Source organism: Ranitomeya imitator, chromosome 4, assembly GCF_032444005.1.
Source record: "Ranitomeya imitator isolate aRanImi1 chromosome 4, aRanImi1.pri, whole genome shotgun sequence".
Lineage (NCBI taxonomy): Eukaryota > Metazoa > Chordata > Amphibia > Anura > Dendrobatidae > Ranitomeya > Ranitomeya imitator.
Window position 1 is genome coordinate 544,568,948 of NC_091285.1, and position 19,046 is coordinate 544,587,993.

Below are 19,046 nucleotides of genomic sequence, written 5' to 3' on the forward strand. Positions count from 1 at the left end.
ATAAGTTCAAAATTTCAGACACAGCTCACTGTGACCTTCAGATATGTCCACACGTATATGTTATTGAATTTGGATAGGGAGTTTATTTTCTCAGAAAACAAATTCAATATGATATTTTGTTTTTGACATACTAGCAAAACTCACAAATGACTGCAGCCTACATCACAATCACACAGTGCCTTCACATCTAACAAAAACCATCTTGCACAGTGTATCATAAAAAAATATTGCTATGATCTCTCTGATACAAAGCGCACACAAAGGGATTCCTGCACTTCATTCCTTAATACACAGACAGACAGCAGCAGAGACATGGAACATATTATAAAGCAGTACCGAGCAGTGTAGCTGTAAAACAAGATCTAGCTTGAGTTAAAAGACTTGTTAGAAAGCTCAGAATAATCTTACGCTCCTTCTGATTGTCTACCTCTGCTTGTTTTCACACTCTGATCCTCACTCCACCTCCTTCCCCTCATCTACAAGATGTATAATAGGAGGTATAACCTGACACCTCACTGTGAGAGCAGTTTATTTAATCTGGAGTAAGATGGACTTGAGCTGTTTTTTCAGTGGATGTTGAGTTGAGGTGAATGGGGAGGGACATGTGGTTTATAAGTGAAGAAAAAAGCAGAATTCTTTGCTAAGATATGTTACAAAGTTTCTTATATTCACCTGTAAAAATTGAATTTTGCAAAGTTTGTTGAAACTACTTTTCTCGTTTAATGATTTAAATTGTGTTTTCTCTGTTATTTTTAATATAAAAGTTATGCTGTTTATGGCGAAGTTAATATAGATTAATAGCTAGTGTTAGAGAAATGTACTAAAGAAGGGATGATAAAAGCATATGTGAACTACAGATTGTGGAATTGATGTTTTCGTATATTATTATTAATTATGCTTAGTTTGTTACTAGATTATTTTTCTTTATGTCACAGGAGATACTTTTTTTTGTAATTCTTTTCATGTACTATCTTTATTTTTTTCAGGTTATTGAGTGCATCACACAAGGACGTGTCCTAGAGAGACCTCGAGTGGCTCCGAAAGAAATCTTTGACATTATGCTGGGGTGCTGGCAAAGAGAACCACAGCTACGGTTAAATATCAAAGAAATCTATAAGATTCTTCAAGTCCTAGGGAAGGCTTCACCAATTTACTTGGACATTCTGGGCTAGCAAAGCAGCTTCTTAAATTGTCCCACCCTGGTTTACCCTCATCTTCCCTTATCCTGCTTTTCCAAGAAAATGTCTTCATTTGGAAAAAAAAAGTAGAAAAAAACAAACAAAAAACCCAACAAAAAAAACTTAAGTGCCTGCAACACATTATAACACAGAAGAAAGCCTGTAAGAGCAGATTAATTTTGTACATCTTCCACTAATACAACAGAGAAGGAAGTCTCTGCTATTACAGACTAATTGTACGTAAAAAATTAAGGAGTTTGGGGAGTAATTTATTCCATCGGAGATGTGGTCGTCCTTTTGCTCCTGTTCAACCAGTGTGCACAGCTCAGTACTTAACTAAATGCATAAAGACAATCCTGTTCTGAAACTCCACCGTGGCATCAAGCCTTAAGATGACATAGTCAATGGATCATTTTACCTTTGTTGCATACACAGTGATGGACTGCAGCAACCAAATGTGTTATCTCCCTTATAGAAGTATGGAAATTTGATGAAACAGCAACAAACTGCATCTGAAATGAGGAAGGAAGAGCAATTCAGCCATTTTTTGGAAGCTGTACATTTACCTACTGTTCTACGAAACCTCTAAATTAATGAACAATTTTTATAATCTGTTAACTCCAAAATGTATAGGATTTCTGAAAATTAATTGGTACCTACGGGTGAAACAGATTCTTTGTTTATTTCAGATCAGTTTTTTATAAATTTTTTTTTTTTAATCTCTAGAGAAAAAAAGTGGCATTTGACCACTGTAGGGGAAAAAAACAACCATTGTGATTTTAGTTTTAAATGTCATTTTGATCTCTTTATACCTGTAACCGGAATTACAAATGGTATAAAAATTTTACACAAGTACGCAAATATAGAAATTTTGTCATGGGAAACGTCGAGTAAGGAAAGGATAGTTTTTGTGTTATTGTCCTTCCTACTTTTGCTGTTTTGGGGGATGTCTTTGTTTTAATGTAGTGTGTCTCAGGTCTGAATTACAGTTCTATGGGAGTTTTCAGTGACCCCACATTCACGTTAAATTCATAATGATAGAAGTATCCTGTTAATATGAGGACAGATTTATTTTCGTAAAAGAAAAAATCTAGAGAAATAAGCTTAAATGTCTTTATTATTATTTATGTAAACGTAGAGGAGGACATTTTAATGAGGGATACGTACATGCCACCATCCCATTTTCAGTCTAAAATCCTAGAAGAATTTTTTTTTAACAATGTATGTAGGATAATCATAACTGAGCTGATGTAAAATAACATTTCCATAGTTAAAGTAACTTCACTTTACGCATCATGATTTTTTTTCCTTAATATGCTACAATATACATATATCTTATTTAATCCATTGACTTGATCTGAGGGTAGGATGGAAAACAGACTGGATTACGGCTCAGACCATTCCACTACAAACTGAAATCACTTTCCATGATTATACCAAAAATCTAGAAAGGAGCAAAGCAAAGTATCAGGCATGGAAACAGCTCGTCCCAGCATAGTTGGATTAAAAGTTGGAATCGTCAAGGAAAAATAAAAGTTTGAATTGCAATGTAAAAATAAATAAATTTGTCAAATTAAAATTCATAACCTATGGATATACCAATTGCTTTCTCAAAAATTTTCACTTTTTTCATGTGGATATAATCATTGAAGATACTGGAAGCACTGGACTTTGTAAAAACCCCTGACGGACATGATATTGAGAAACAGGAGAAATATTAGGTACTTCCTTATTTACCCTGTTTGGATGAGACCTTATGCGAGATACCTGACATGATGGATGTAGAGAAGAATGAACAAAATGAAGCAAAGAAGAAAAGAGACTAACTCCTAAGACTTTGGTGAAAAGGGATTGGAACTGATGCCCTTCAGCCTGTGTATTGTGTATATGTCACGATAAGCTTTGGAATCCATGGGAAAACAAGAACAGATTTATAAAGGAGAGGTCAAAAATGGTCTTTGAATACTTTCTCTCCAAAATTGAGCAGTTATTGAAAAAGACAATGGGACCATCAATACTCATAGTACAGAGGAGGAGAGTCCGTGGGAGGGGCATGACCATTCTCTAAACATTTAGTTGACACATATTAGCATTATCATTTTGGAAAAGAACAAACTAACTGCAAAAATTCAGCATGGATTCTGGTTCAGAAGCTGGCATGGTAAAATAGGCCTTCAAATACCAAGTACATGTCTATTACTGGAATATTTTGCTATAACATTCTTTTCATCCATGCTTGTTGTTTGAGCAACAGCAGGTGCATAATTGTATAGTATGCTGGCTGTTTCTTTATTTTTCATTTGAGAGCTATTTCCTTGACCTTTCATGACATTTATGTCTGTGTTTTGTAGTCCTATAAAAACAACATAGAAATCACTGTGCCGCTTATGTAAATATCTAGTTCCTATTACTTGTACATATTTATAATATATATATACATATATATATATATATATATATATATATATATATATATATATATATTAGACAAAGAACAAAAAGAAAGCAAACACATAAGGACAGATTGATCATCCTCAAATGACAACTCTTTCTCAACTTAGCAGAAGACTTCAGCAACATTTCCACAGTCACTTATGACTATTGGTCTCCTGATATAAGGGCACATTCATTAATTAACCTACATAATTTATCATTTCTACATTTATCTTGACATCTCATAATTATATAGACAGTAGGGTGTTCTCTAGTCTACAGCCTATGATAGGCTCGGAATGGTTATGTTTTAATTACATTTATCTGAAGTACGTCCATGGTAATTACAGCTTTATACTTTGAAGCTTTTCGGTCCAAATGTAATATCTGTAAAAGAGCCTCCACCTACTCAATGGAAATTTGGCACTGGTATCTTCAGCAGCTTCAGCAAGTAGGACCCATGTGAAGCTGTTACTTGTGGTACGCCATTGCTTGGATTTACATGCTGCACTATGTTCACATGTCTAGTATTCATCCGTTAGAACTGATCCAGCAGTAATCCGTTGACAAAAAAGTTGTACAGAGAAAAAAACTGATTTTCACTGGATCGGTCTTTTTTTTAACATTGGTGGCTATGGAAAGCAGATCTGTTATGTAGCTAACCATTTTTCCTCTATTTGAAAATGATTCATTTTTTTTGTTTACTATATCAGTTTCAAATGGAAGGAAATGGATGGCTATTTTAATGGATCCTTTTCTGCAGACCTCGAGATTAAAAAATAACTAATCCCGGTTTTCATCATTTTTTTTTTAGCCAGACAAAAAAAAGTTGTACCTGCATAACCTTTTTGTCAACATATTGCTGCTGGATCTGTTCTAATGGAAGGCTACTGGACCTGTGACCACAGCCTTTGGCTTCTTTCTAGGTTTACCCTACCTAACAAATTAACAAATCCTTCTAGGACTCTTTAGTGCAAGGCTAGCCTGGTATTTAGTTACTCAGCAATGAAAAATTGTGGAAAGCTTGTCACTACTCTCGTGACATCCAACTCTTTATCCTTTAGGCCGGGTTCACATTGCGTTAACAGCAGCCTGTTCAACACATACATTAATGGGCTGCTGTTATCGTAAGTGCCGACATTCTCCATCGCGCTAGTGCAGATAGAGCATCTGCTAGCTCCATCTGCGCTAGCAGTGATGGACCCGTAAACGCTGCAGACCGCATCTCAGGGTTAGTCACTCAATGACGGCACATCGCTAGCACCGCATTATGCCGCGGTGTAACGTAGTCCGTCTAACGGATGCCATTAACGCTATGTGAACCCGGCCTTACTACTGTATCAATGGACTTTTCAAACTTGATTTTAGAATTTTAAAACAAAACTTCTCTGTCAGTCATAAGATATAACTTGGCCCTTTATTATACATTGTGCATCTTCTTTTTTTTATTTGTTGAGGTTGCAGTGATGGCTTTTTATGTTTGTTTTTTTCTCTTTTTTAACACCCTATACATTACAATGATGTGACATACAGCATTAGGATTGCCCAAATCTTTCTCATACAGTATATAACGATGGAAAAATGATTTATATGCTATAGGATATCATTAAGTATTAATTATTATTGCATTTTACTAATGTTCTATATAATAGTTTATTTATTCAAACCATGAGTGGTATATAAATGATATATTCCATAACTGGTTGGCACAGTATTACCCAACAATTAATTACCGTATAATGCGGGAAACAGGTACTTGTATAGATGATTAAATCTGTTCTTGATTTGCTCCTTGATAATTTTAGCAATGAAAATGTAAATTTTAAGGTTGATGAGCAAATGTAAGACTCAATTATCTCGAAGAGCACAGACACAGCCCAACTCTTAACTATCTCATCTTGTCTGATGCTAAAACTGGCAAATGCAAAGTCAATTGTCTTCGTCACACTGAGCTGCAGCATCTCGATGACAAATCTCCTTACTGTTAAGGTATTGAAGTAAGCTGAATCCCAAAGACTGCAAACAGGTTGGGACTCGAAATAGGGAAAAACTGGCACAAATTCATTCCAAACATAAAGCAGAATAGCATGTTCGTTTCCTGATGACTGGGTGAAATTGACTCTTGTATTACGACTTCAGAAGATCTTTCTCCCCAAGTAATGTTTGTAGAGAAGACACTGACATCCAAGTTAACCTCCAAGCAGTGAGTTTTATAGAGACTGATTGTGATGCATACGTCGATGTACATCTTTTGGCACAGTAAATCCCAGTTGAAACCCACCATATCTATGTCCTGTTCTGTTTACCTTTTTTCCCCCTCTTGAGTATCTGTACGCGGGAGGAAAAGCCTAGTTTGTAAAAGGGATATGCCGCTTGCTCTTTGTCACCTCGGCATCCTGTTCTTGTGACAATTCTCAGACAAGCACAGCTGCAAATATAGGCAACATGCCAATCTGATGGTAGATGTGGCCTACAAGTTCTCTAGGGGAGATGTACATAAAGGGAACAAGATATCTAGCAAGCAGAGAACATCCTAACAGGCTGATTACAAAACTTGATGGAACGAAGCCATGCTAAATACAGATTTTTAAATTATTTTCATGGAGATATGTATTATTTATATTTATTTAAAGTATTCATTGATACAGTATTGTGAGTAGTGATTATAAGTGTTGTGAAAGTAGACTGTGGACCAAACAGTATTTTACAGCCAATACCCTGCCAGAGGGGCATTGAAGTTATATTGTATACTCATGCTTCTATCCAATCATTCATAATTCAAGAGAAAGAAGTGCAGAACACAGAGAAGCTGAATGAAATATATACATTTTATTTAGGTCTCATTAAAAGGTATATATATATATATATGGATAGAAAGTAAAAAATACACAGACGTGAAAGCAATGGTGTTTGAACCATAAAAATGATATACTGTGTACATATACAGTGGGGCAAAAAAGTATTTAGACAGTTAGCAATAGTGAAAGTTCCACCACTTAAAAAGATGAGAGGCGTCTGTAATTTACATCATAGGTAGACCTCAACTCTGGGAGACAAACTGAGAAAAAAAAATCCAGAAAATTACATTGTCTGTTTTTTTAACAATTTATTTGCATATTATGGTGGAAAATAAGTATTTGGTCAGAAACAAATAATCAAGTTTTCTGGCTCTCACAGACCTGTAACTTCTTCTTTAAGAGTCTCCTCTTTCCTCCACTCATTACCTGTAGTAATGGCACCTGTTTAAACTTGTTATCAGTATAAAAAGACACCTGTGCACACCCTCAAACAGTCTGACTCCAAACTCCACTATGGTGAAGACCAAAGAGCTGTCAAAGGACACCAGAAACAAAATTGTAGCCCTGCACCAGGCTGGGAAGACTGAATCTGCAATAGCCAACCAGCTTGGAGTGAAGAAATCAACAGTGGGAGCAATAATTAGAAAATGGAAGACATACAAGACCACTGATAATCTCCCTCGATCTGGGGCTCCACGCAAAATCCCACCTCGTGGGGTCAGAATGATCACAAGAACGGTGAGCAAAAATCCCAGAACCACGCGGGGGGACCTAGTGAATGAACTGCAGAGAGCTGGGACCAATGTAACATGGCCTACCATAAGTAACACACTACGCTACCATGGACTCAGATCCTGCAGTGCCAGACGTGTCCCACTGCTTAAGCCAGTACATGTCCGGGCCCGTCTGAAGTTTGCTAGAGAGCATTTGGATGATCCAGAGGAGTTTTGGGAGAATGTCCTATGGTCTGATGAAACCAAACTGGAACTGTTTGGTAGAAACACAACTTGTCGTGTTTGGAGGAAAAAGAATACTGAGTTGCATCCATCAAACACCATACCTACTGTAAAGCATGGTGGTGGAAACATCATGCTTTGGGGCTGTTTCTCTGCAAAGGGGCCAGGACGACTGATCCGGGTACATGAAAGAATGAATGGGGCCATGTATTGTGCGATTTTGAGTGCAAACCTCCTTCCATCAGCAAGGGCATTGAAGATGAAACGTGGCTGGGTCTTTCAACATGACAATGATCCAAAGCACACCGCCAGGGCAACGAAGGAGTGGCTTCGTAAGAAGCATTTCAAGGTCCTGGAGTGGCCTAGCCAGTCTCCAGATCTCAACCCTATAGAAAACCTTTGGAGGGAGTTGAAAGTCCGTGTTGCCAAGCGAAAAGCCAAAAACATCACTGGTCTAGAGGAGATCTGCATGGAGGAATGGGCCAACATACCAACAACAGTGTGTGGCAACCTTGTGAAGACTTACAGAAAACGTTTGACCTCTGTCATTGCCAACAAAGGATATATTACAAAGTATTGAGATGAAATTTTGTTTCTGACCAAATACTTATTTTCCACCATAATATGCAAATAAATTGCTAAAAAAACAGACAATGTGATTTTCTGGATTTTTTTTTCTCAGTTTGTCTCCCATAGTTGAGGTCTACCTATCATGTAAATTACAGACGCCTCTCATCTTTTTAAGTGGTGGAACTTGCACTATTGCTGACTGACTAAATACTTTTTTGCCCCACTGTAAATATCAAATACAGAAATTTGTATGATGCAATATATGGTTAGGGAACCACAAAAAAGTGCATATATTATTAAGACAAAAAAAAAACAAATGAATCGTAATGAAGCACACAGGAAATGGTAGTGACCACTGTGAACTGAGTAAAATCACCCCGATGCATAGCATATTCCTCAATTATAAAAACTTGATTCCAGCTCACCCAGTTGCTCCATGCTCATCCTCCTGAGGCTCAGACACCGGCCTCGCTCTGGCCTCACTTCAAGGATAATAGAAAAATTGGAGTCCGGGTCAACAGGACTGCACTAAGTTATGAGTAAGACTGCTTAGTGCAGTCGAAACGCTTCAAATAGGTCAGGTCGACCATGTACATTTTTCTTTTGCATGCACTATATTTTCTTTTGAAAAAGAAAAGAAAAGGAAAATCCAGTCCTGTTGAACCGGACTCCTATTTTTTTTATATCCCACAATTGCCATGAATAAGCATAAGAGTAGTAAAATGGCTCCTGATATGCGTTTCGCAGATGCTTTGTCAGGGGTGGGATGAAGTAATTATGGCCTTGGGCCAGCGTTTGTAGGTTTCTCTATCAAATCATTCAGCATCACTGCTAAAGGAAATGGAAATGGAACAGAGAAATAACAAATCTGTATAGACTCTGCATTATTTACAAACACTAACCTCAATATAGTTACTACAGGAAAGAGAGGACTGGAAAATGGGAAAAAATAAAACATGTTAAAAGGGATCCCCTTAAGAAGTGATTGCATATCACAAGGGCATGCCAACACTCCACAATCAACTGGGTTTGATTGTAAGAAGTGTGGACTAAAATCTGAACAAGCTTTTTACCTTGCATAGCGGCTCTTGTTCCCATGTTGCACAAGGAACTGCAACATGGCTTCATTCAAGTCAATGTGGCTCTGATGCCCTTCCATGCACAGTAGGTGGGAAACAGAAGCCCTGTGCAGGAAAAAATGAAGAAGGGGTGCAATGTTTAACCAGCACTATGGATTCCTCCTTAGATTGGCGAAGGATATGCAACTAGTGATAAGCGAGTATACTCGTTGCTCAGGTTTATCCGAGCACGCTCGGGTGTCCTCCGAGTATTTGTGAGTGCTTGGAGATTAAGTTTTTGTTAACGCAGCAGCATGATTTACAGCAGCTAGCCAGCCTGAGTACATGTGGGGGTTGCCTGGTTGCTAAGGAATCCCCACATGTATTCAAGCTGTCTATCAGCTGTAAATCATGCGAGGAAAACTAAATCTCTGAGCACGAATAAATATTCGATCACCCGAGCATGTTCGGGGAAGCCCAAGTAACGAGCATACTCACTCATCACTATATGCAACCTTTACGTCACAAGCTCATCTCCTTTAACTATTTGAAGCACGAGCCAATGCATTATAAACAGGAGGAGGACATATTGGGATAAGGAATGACTTTTTTGTAACTGATGGTTCATTAAAGAACAGAATACATAATGATAAAATATATTCACTGTCCCCTACTTGAAAACTACTAAGACTGATTATATTTTTCCAGAAGATGTTGGATAGAATACGAGATAACCGCTGTTGGGGATTTTTTTGAGGGTCAAGATCAAGAATTTTTTTCGAAGGGAATTCTAAGTTTAGAAAAGAGATGGACTAAATGTATAGACTTGTTAGGAGACTATGTAGACAAAAAACATTTTTTTGTTACTATATTCATTGTGTTTGGTATTGATTATCATTACTTTTGGATCGCCCCTCGTAGAACAGACATTCATGCAGATTTGACATCAGTGCACATTTGCCAATAGTCAGTAAAACCAAACATCTGTTAGTGAAATCTCATGGCGTGATAATGCTGCAGCTCGTCCACCATCAGAGTGGCCGTCCCTACCCATTGCAGGATGCAATATCCTGTTTATTTTACTATTTGTTTAGTTATTCTAGAATGCCATGGCGTTAATGGAATGCATAAATAAATGATGACATAGGCTAAGAAATAAAAAACAAAGGTGCAATGGAGATTTCACTGGAATAGTGTCTATTTGTTCCAGACAATTAACTGCCAAATATGAAGCGCTAGAGGTCTCATCTCAGAAGCAATCAGCACTGTATTGACGTTAGCAGTTATATTTGGCAAATAAAATTGCTCGTCTCTTTTATTATTAATGTCATAAACTAGTCTGTGTAAATCACAGATTTTTTTTTCATTTAATAGACATACAGTTAGGTCCATATATATTTGGACAGAGACAACATTTTTCTAATTTTGGGTATAGACATTACCACAATGAATTTTAAACAAAACAATTCAGATGCAGTTGAAGTTCAGACATTCAGCTTTCATTTGAGGGTATCCACATTAAAATTGGATGAAGGGTTTAGGAGTTTCAGCTCCTTAACATGTGCCACCGTGTTTTTAAAGGGACCAAAAGTAATTAGACAATTGACTGCAAGGCTATTTCATGTACAGGTGTGGGCAATCCCTTCATTATGTCATTCTCAATTAAGCAGATAAAAGGCCTGGAGTTGATTTGAGGTGTGGTGCTTGCATTTGGAAGGTTTTGCTGTGAAGTAAACATGCGGTCAAAGGAGCTCTCCATGCAGGTGAAACAAGCCATCCTTAAGCTGCGAAAACAGAAAAAACCCATCCAAGAAATTGCTACAATATTAGGAGTGGCAAAATCTACAGTTTGGTACATCCTGAGAATAAAGAAAGCACTGGTGAACTCATCAATGCAAAAAACCTGGGCGTCCACGGAAGACAACAGTGGTGGATGATCGCAGAATAATCTCCATGGTGAAGAGAAACCACTTCACAACAGCCAACCAAGTGAACAACACTCTCCAGGAGGTCGGCGTATCAATATCCAAATCTACCATAAAGAGAAGACTGCATGAAAGTAAATACAGAGGGTTCACTGCACGGTGCAAGCCACTCATAAGCATCAAGAATAAAAAGGCTAGACTGGACTTTGCTAAAAAAAATCTAAAAAAGCCAGCACAGTTCTGGAAGAACATTCTTTGGACAGATGAAACCAAGATCAACCTCTACCAGAATGATGGAAAGAGAAAAGTATGGCAAAGGCGTGGTACAGCTCATGATGCAAAGCGTACCACATCATCTGTAAAACCCGGCGGAGGCAGTGTGATGGCCTGGGCATGCATGGCTGCCAGTGGCACTGGGGCACTAGTGTTTATTGATGATGTGACACAGGACAGAAGCAGCCGAATGAATTCTGAGGTATTCAGAGACATACTGTGTGCTCAGATCCAGCCAAATGCAACCAAACTGATTGGTCATCGTTTCATACTACAGATGGACAATGACCCAAAACATAAAGCCAAAGCAACCCAGGAGTTTATTAAAGCAAAGAAGTGGAATATTCTTGAATGGCCCAGTCAGTCACCTGATCTCAACCCAATTGAGCATGCATTTCACTTGTTAAAGACTAAACTTCAGACAGAAAGGCCCACAAACAAACAGCAACTGAAAACCACTGCAGTGAAGGCCTGGCAGAGCATCAAAAAGGAGGAAACACAGCGTCTGGTGATGTCCATGAGTTCAAGACTTCAGGCAGTCATTACCAACAAAGGGTTTTCAACCAAGCACTAAAAATTAACATTTTCTTTAAAATTATTGAATCTGTCCAATTACTTTTGGTCCCTTAAAAACCCTCAGTAGTTACTTTCATGCAGTCTTCTCTTTATGGTAGATTTGGATATTGATACACCTACCTCCTGGAGAGTGTTGTTCACTTGGTTGGCTGTTGTGAAGGGGTTTCTCTTCACCATGGAGATTATTCTGCGATCATCCACCACTGTTGTCTTCCGTGGACGCCCAGGTTTTTTGCATTGATGAGTTCACCAGTGCTTTCTTTATTCTCAGGATGTACCAAACTGTAGATTTTGCCACTCCTAATATTGTAGCAATTTCTTGGATGGGTTTTTTCTGTTTTCACAGCTTAAGGATGGCTTGTTTCACATGCATGGAGAGCTCCTTTGACCGCATGTTTACTTCACAGCAAAACCTTCCAAATGCAAGCACCACACCTCAAATCAACTCCAGGCCTTTTATCTGCTTAATTGAGAATGACATAATGAAGGGATTGCCCACACCTGTCCATGAAATAGCCTTGCAGTCAATTGTCCAATTACTTTTGGTCCCTTTAAAAACAGGGTGGCACATGTTAAGGAGCTGAAACTCCTAAACCCTTTATCCAATATTAATGTGGATACCCTCAAATGAAAGCTGAAAGTCTGAACTTCAACTGCATCTGAATTGTTTTGTTTAAAATTAATTGTGGTAATATCTATAACCAAAATTAGAAAAATGTTATCTCTGTCCAAATATATATGGACCTAACTGTATATTTCATTGTGTTTCTCCATTATAACACTGGTCCATGCTCGTTCAGATTATTTGTTGCATAGACATTATTTTGCATATATTCCTTTACGTCATTGTACCTTTCCACAGATTTATGCTGCCCTCACCATCGGCAACATGAAATACTAAAAAAACTTTCATTACAATGAACTAAAATTTGCCCTCAAACACTACAGTGTTTAAAAAAACAGTAGTTAAAAAAAGTCCAGGCTCCTATAGAAGTATTTCATTTATTTATTTCTTATCCATTGAATGACTCCAATTTAGCGTCTCCCCATCTGGCTGTCAGCTGGGGAGAAACTGTTAGCAGCAAATACCTACAATTAGAAATGTTGTATAGTTCTTCTAATAAACCATGTCATTTACCCCATGTGCAGGGCATTGCAGTAGCTTAGATATCCATGGTTATGACCATTCATATACGTAGTGATTGCTGTTAGTAGAAGTAACTATGCATACCTAAGCTACTGCAATACCCTGCACATGGGGCAAGCGAATCAGAAGAACTATACTATGTTAATAATAGGAGGAATTTGTTAATATTAATATTACTACACCTACTACACATTGGGATAGGATTTTGGAAATGGGAATACCCCTTTAATGTTATGGTTTATCTTTCTGTCTTGTGGGTTGCATGATGGTCATTGGATTTAATATCCATTCAATATTAGAATGATAGATACTGCTCCTGTGAAATCACCTATCTAGGGTACAAGTGGATGAGCTCTTACAATAATGTTGCAAGCTTTTCGTTGGATGGCTGTGGAAAATATATAGGATTTTTCTTTGAAATACTGGCCCGAATATTGATTCAGTTGTGATGATTTTCAATTAAGTGACCATAATCAGCAACAAAAAATTTGGAATTGATGGCACAGAATAGTGTAAAGTTTAAGAAAAAATGAGGCTGCAGTACATCACTAAGCAAATTCTGTACCTCTCCTCTGTGTTTATTGTGATCCTCATGGGCTTTAAAGGGGTTTTCCAATACTGAATTGTTTTTTCACTTTGAGTCAAAAAACTAAAAGGCAAGTGGATGCTAACTATTTAGCAATTACCTGCCTGTTCTATCCAGCTCCAGCTCAGATCGGTTACTGACCACTCCTGCTGGCGATTCAGCTGCTCCTCCCCAACAGAAGAACTATTCTTCTTCCAAGCTGTTCTGTTGACAGGATGTCACTGTCGATGTCATGCTGATTGACATCTGGCTTTCCGGCAGTTATGCAGCGAGGAACCGGCAGTCAATCTGCATGACATTAGATCTGTCAACAGAGCAGAGTGGAAGAGAAGCTGTTGCTCTGTCAATGTGACATCGGCAGAAGCTGCAGAATCCTCGGCAGGAGCGGTCAGAGATCTTTCTGGGCAGAAGATGCTGGTAGTTAGCAACTATCTTACTGTTATTTCTTAAGCACACAGTTAAAAATTAATAAAGTCCTGGATCACCCCCTTAAGGGAAAGCGTCTAGGCATAAAATCATTTAAAAAGTTATAGGCTTTGAATATTTTTTTAGAATGGTTCCTTTATCATGAGATGATTACAAGGTTTTCTGCTGCTGTTACCCTCAATAATTAGCTGAGATCTGAGGGGCAAACTGATAGCGTGTGTTCAATTATCCCACAGTACTGCCATAGGGTGACTGGAAAAATACATATTACATCGAATTACCTCTACCTCCCATTGAAAAAAGCATGATAACATTTAGCTGGCATTCTTTCACTATGGTTGTTTTTATTTTAATTATCGAGTTAGTTTGCCAATACTCTAAAATCTTTTATGTTTGGCTGTCAAGTCTGACGTTCTGTAAATCACATTACATATTTCTGTGTATTTATTCAGTACTTTATAACACATCGTAATGAAATGTGAGATTTACAAGCAGAACATTCCTGCTTAATATACATTTGCTGAAACCTGAAATTCCACAGCAAGTTGTTTCTCTGTGATAGAACGACACTAGTTCTAGTATCAGCACCATGGACAGCGGACTCTGCAGCCTGCTCCTACAGCATCGCTGTTATTCTGATAGCTTTTCATGGGGTAGATAAGTAGATGGTTTTTATAAATTGCATCTAAGGTTCCACATAGTTATCAATGAAATTCACAGAAAGGTGATGGTGGACACATCAGTATTACCCCTAATATGTTGATGCACAGACACAATTTGGTGGCACATGGAAAGCTTTCACCTCTAGAGCGCGGCATAATAGGATCTTATGGTGATCTGGACATTATCTGGACACATGGCCACTATGATATAGTTCAATCATAGTCGTCATAATCACATTTATTCATGCAAAAATCCAGTCCAATTTATCTTTCTATTTCCACCTTTATTTCTATATATCTATCTACCGTATTCATCTATCTATCATCCATCCTTTTTTCTATCAATCTATCCATTCATCCATCCATCATCTTTTTTTAATCTATCTATCTATCTATCTATCTATCTATCTATCTATCTATCAGTAAAAAAAAACCGAAAGCAGCACTCCAATAAGCTGTTTCAAAATAAGGTGGACTTTATTGGGTCCACATGATGTGGCGACGTTTCGGCTTCCAAAGCCTTTCTCAAGCCTATCTATCTATCTATCTACCTACCTACCTATCTATCCCATATCTATCTATCTATCTATCTATCTATCTACCTATCTATCTATCTATCTATCTATCTATCTATCTATCTACCTACCTACCTATCTATCCCATATCTATCTATCTATCTATCTATCTATCTATCTATCTATCTATCTATCTATCTATCTATCTACCTACCTACCTATCTATCTATCTATCTATCTATCTATCTATCTATCTATCTATCTACCTACCTACCTACCTACCTATCTACCTACCTACCTATCTATCTATCTATCTATCTATCTATCTATCTACCTACCTACCTACCTATCTATCTACCTACCTACCTACCTATCTATCTACCTACCTACCTACCTACCTATCTATCTATCTATCTATCTATCTATCTATCTATCTATCTACCTACCTACCTACCTACCTACCTACCTATCTATCTATCTATCTATCTATCTATCTATCTATCTACCTACCTACCTATCTACCTACCTATCTACCTACCTATCTATCTATCTATCTATCTATCTACCTACCTACCTATCTACCTACCTATCTATCTATCTATCTATCTATCTATCTATCTATCTATCTATCTATCTATCTATCTACCTATCTATCTATCTATCTATCTATCTATCTATCTACCTACCTACCTATCTACCTATCTATCTATCTATCTATCTATCTACCTACCTACCTATCTATCTATCTATCTACCTACCTATCTATCTATCTATCTATCTATCTATCTATCTATCTATCTATCTATCTATCTATCTATCTACCTACCTACCTACCTATCTATCTACCTACCTACCTATCTATCTATCTACCTACCTACCTATCTATCTACCTACCTACCTACCTACCTATCTATCTATTTATCTATCTATCTACCTACCTACCTATCTATCTATCTATCTATCTACCTACCTACCTACCTACCTATCTACCTACCTACCTACCTACCTACCTATCTACCTACCTACCTACCTACCTATCTACCTATCTACCTACCTACCTACCTACCTATCTATCTATCTATCTATCTATCTATCTACCTACCTACCCCATATCTATCTATTATCTAAACATAGAAAATTGGAGCAGCACTTTACCAATAGGTGGGTGCACGCCTCCCAGACAAAATATCCAAGACTTGCCTCAATCCAGACATAGGAAAAAATGCAGGCAGCACTCCATATCTTAAAGGTGAAAAAATGTCGTTTTATTTCAAACCCACATGCTGTGGCAACATTTCGGCTTAAAAAAGGCTCATTTGAGACGAAACATTGCCAGAGCATGTGGGTTTGAAATAAAATGACATTTTTTCACCTTTAAGATATGGAGTGCTGCCTGCATTTTTTCCTATATCTATTATCTATCTATTATCTATCTTTCTACCCCATATCTATCTATCTATCTATCTATCTATCTATCTATCTATCTATCCATCTGCCTGTGTATACTCTTTTTTAAGCAAGTACATGATTCACCACTTCACTTTGCAATTCATCTCCTCAGTGCATCACAAATGAAATCTAATTGCCGGCTTTGTATTGTTTCTTGACATACATGCTGTGAGCCACAAAGAGGTGCATGATCTAGAAAAGCCGAACCACACACAATCTTCAAAAGCAGCAATTATAATCATTTTGTTTACTTCAAGTCTCATCTAAACTATAGGTACAGTGAGGGAGAAATTACCGCGTCATTACAGCCTACATAAAATCAAGAGTTATTTATTAGTAATATTTATTAGATTACTCAGCAAATAAACAATCGTTTTTATTTCCAGGGGATGGGTGAATGGTGCAAAAATAGCAGTGAGTGATTTTTGTCTGGCTGTTCTCATCTGCACATAGCACATCTTGTCCTCACTTAGTGCTAATGGATGCCTACCATTAAAATCACGTATCTTTAAAATGAATGGTGTGCCACGCAGTGCCGTGCTGTGTTACATAAATGACCTGGATTTAGCATATGTTATCTGATTTTAATTGGCATCCATGTTAGTTACAGTTAGTGTTGAGCATTCCGATACCGCAAGTATCGGGTATCGGCCGATACTTGCGGTATCGGAATTCCGATACCGAGATCCGATACTTTTGTGGTATCGGGTATCGGTATCGGATACATAGGGATCTGTAAAATAAAGAATAAAAATAAAAAATATTGATATATTTACCTCTCCGGCGGCCCCTGAACTCAGCGCGGGTAACCGGCAGGCTTCGTTGTTCAAAATCAGCGCTTTTAGGACCTGAGAATCACATCCCGGCTTCTGATTGGTCGCGGGCCGCCCATGTGACCGCCACGCGACCAATCACAAGCCGCGACGTCACCGCAAGCTATTGACGCGCTCATTTTTAAAAATGAGCGCGTTAATGGCTTTGAAAGACATAGCGGCTTGTGATTGGTCGCGTGGCCGCGACCAATCACAAGCCGCGACGTCACCGCAAGCTATTGACGCGCTCATTTTTAAAAATGAGCGCGTTAATGGCTTTGAAAGACATAGCGGCTTGTGATTGGTCGCGTGGCCGCGACCAATCACAAGCCGCGACGTCACCGCAAGCTATTGACGCGCTCATTTTTAAAAATGAGCGCGTTAATGGCTTTGAAAGACATAGCGGCTTGTGATTGGTCGCGTGGCCGCGACCAATCACAAGCCGCGACGTCACCGCAAGCTATTGACGCGCTCATTTTTAAAAATTTAAAAATTTAAAAATGAGCGCGTCAATAGCTTGCGGTGACGTCGCGGCTTGTGATTGGTCGCGGCCACGCGACCAATCACAAGCCGCTATGTCTTTCAAAGCCATTGACGTGCTCATTTTTAAAAATGAGCGCGTCAATAGCTTGCGGTGACGTCGCGGCTTGTGATTGGTCGCGGCCACGCGACCAATCACAAGCCGCTATGTCTTTCAAAGCCATTAGCGCGCTCATTTTTAAAAATGAGCGCGTTAATAGCTTGCGGTGACGTCGCGGCTTGTGATTGGTCGCGTGGCGGTCACATGGGCGGCCCGCGACCAATCAGAAGCCGGGACGTGATTCTCAGGTCCTAAAAGCGCTGATTTTGAACAACGAAGCCTGCCGGTTACCCGCGCTGAGTTCAGGGGCCGCCGGAGAGGTAAATATATCAATATTTTTTATTTTTATTCTTTATTTTACACCTCCCTATGGATCCCAGGGCCTGAAGGAGAGTTTCCTCTCCTTCAGACCCTGGGAACCATGAGGATACCTTCCGATACTTGATGTCCCATTGACTTGTATTGGTATCGGATATCGGTATCGGCGATATCCGATATTTTTTGGGTATCAGCCGATACTATCCGATACCGATACTTTCAAGTATCGGACGGTATCGCTCAACACTAGTTACAGTATATCATATTTTACTCTGAACCTGTTCTATTGGCTCCTAGTTTGCAAATCATGTAGTAGGCTGAACTCTGATGTCATTTTAATTTTAATTTTTAATTAATGCTTTGTAATGTTTTGCATGCATAAACTCTGGAAATTAAAGACCTCCTAAGGGATTAGAAATACATACCTGTTTTTTCTGAAACTGTGTCACACCGAACCTTGAGTTATACTTTGTGCTTTACTGGCAGAAACCAACCATGTTTTTCCAATTCTGGAAACCCCTTTAATATTATCAGACTACTGTATACTACATTAAATAGTAGATTTTTAAAAAATAATTAACTAATACTTTATGACTGTGCTGTTTGAAGTCAATGAGAAATATACTGGTTAAACCAATAGAATGCAAGAAAAGATTGTTTTTTAAAAATTTTTTATTTGCAATGCAGATCACAAAAGCTAACAAATTCATCTCTGCTACAGATATAACAAAAGCTACAAGAGACAAAATGAACAAAAACCTTGCTGTAACTAATTAAGTAAAAA

At 38.2% G+C, this 19,046-nt stretch overlaps 1 protein-coding gene across 7 annotated transcripts in view; it reads left to right on the forward strand.

The window, feature by feature from the left end:
- Positions 1-2,985, forward strand: part of NTRK3 (neurotrophic receptor tyrosine kinase 3) — a 1,162,015-nt gene extending 1,159,030 nt beyond the window's left edge. For 4 of the 7 annotated variants that reach the window (XM_069766240.1, XM_069766242.1, XM_069766241.1 and 1 more), the window contains one exon: positions 987-2,985. In XM_069766240.1, coding sequence (XP_069622341.1) covers positions 987-1,172 — 186 coding nt within the window. In that variant the 3' untranslated portion in view covers positions 1,173-2,985. The remainder of the gene's footprint in view (positions 1-986) is intronic. The other 3 variants (XM_069766243.1, XM_069766244.1, XM_069766245.1) reach the window with 1 other exon arrangement.
- Positions 2,986-19,046: the final 16,061 nt, after the last annotated feature.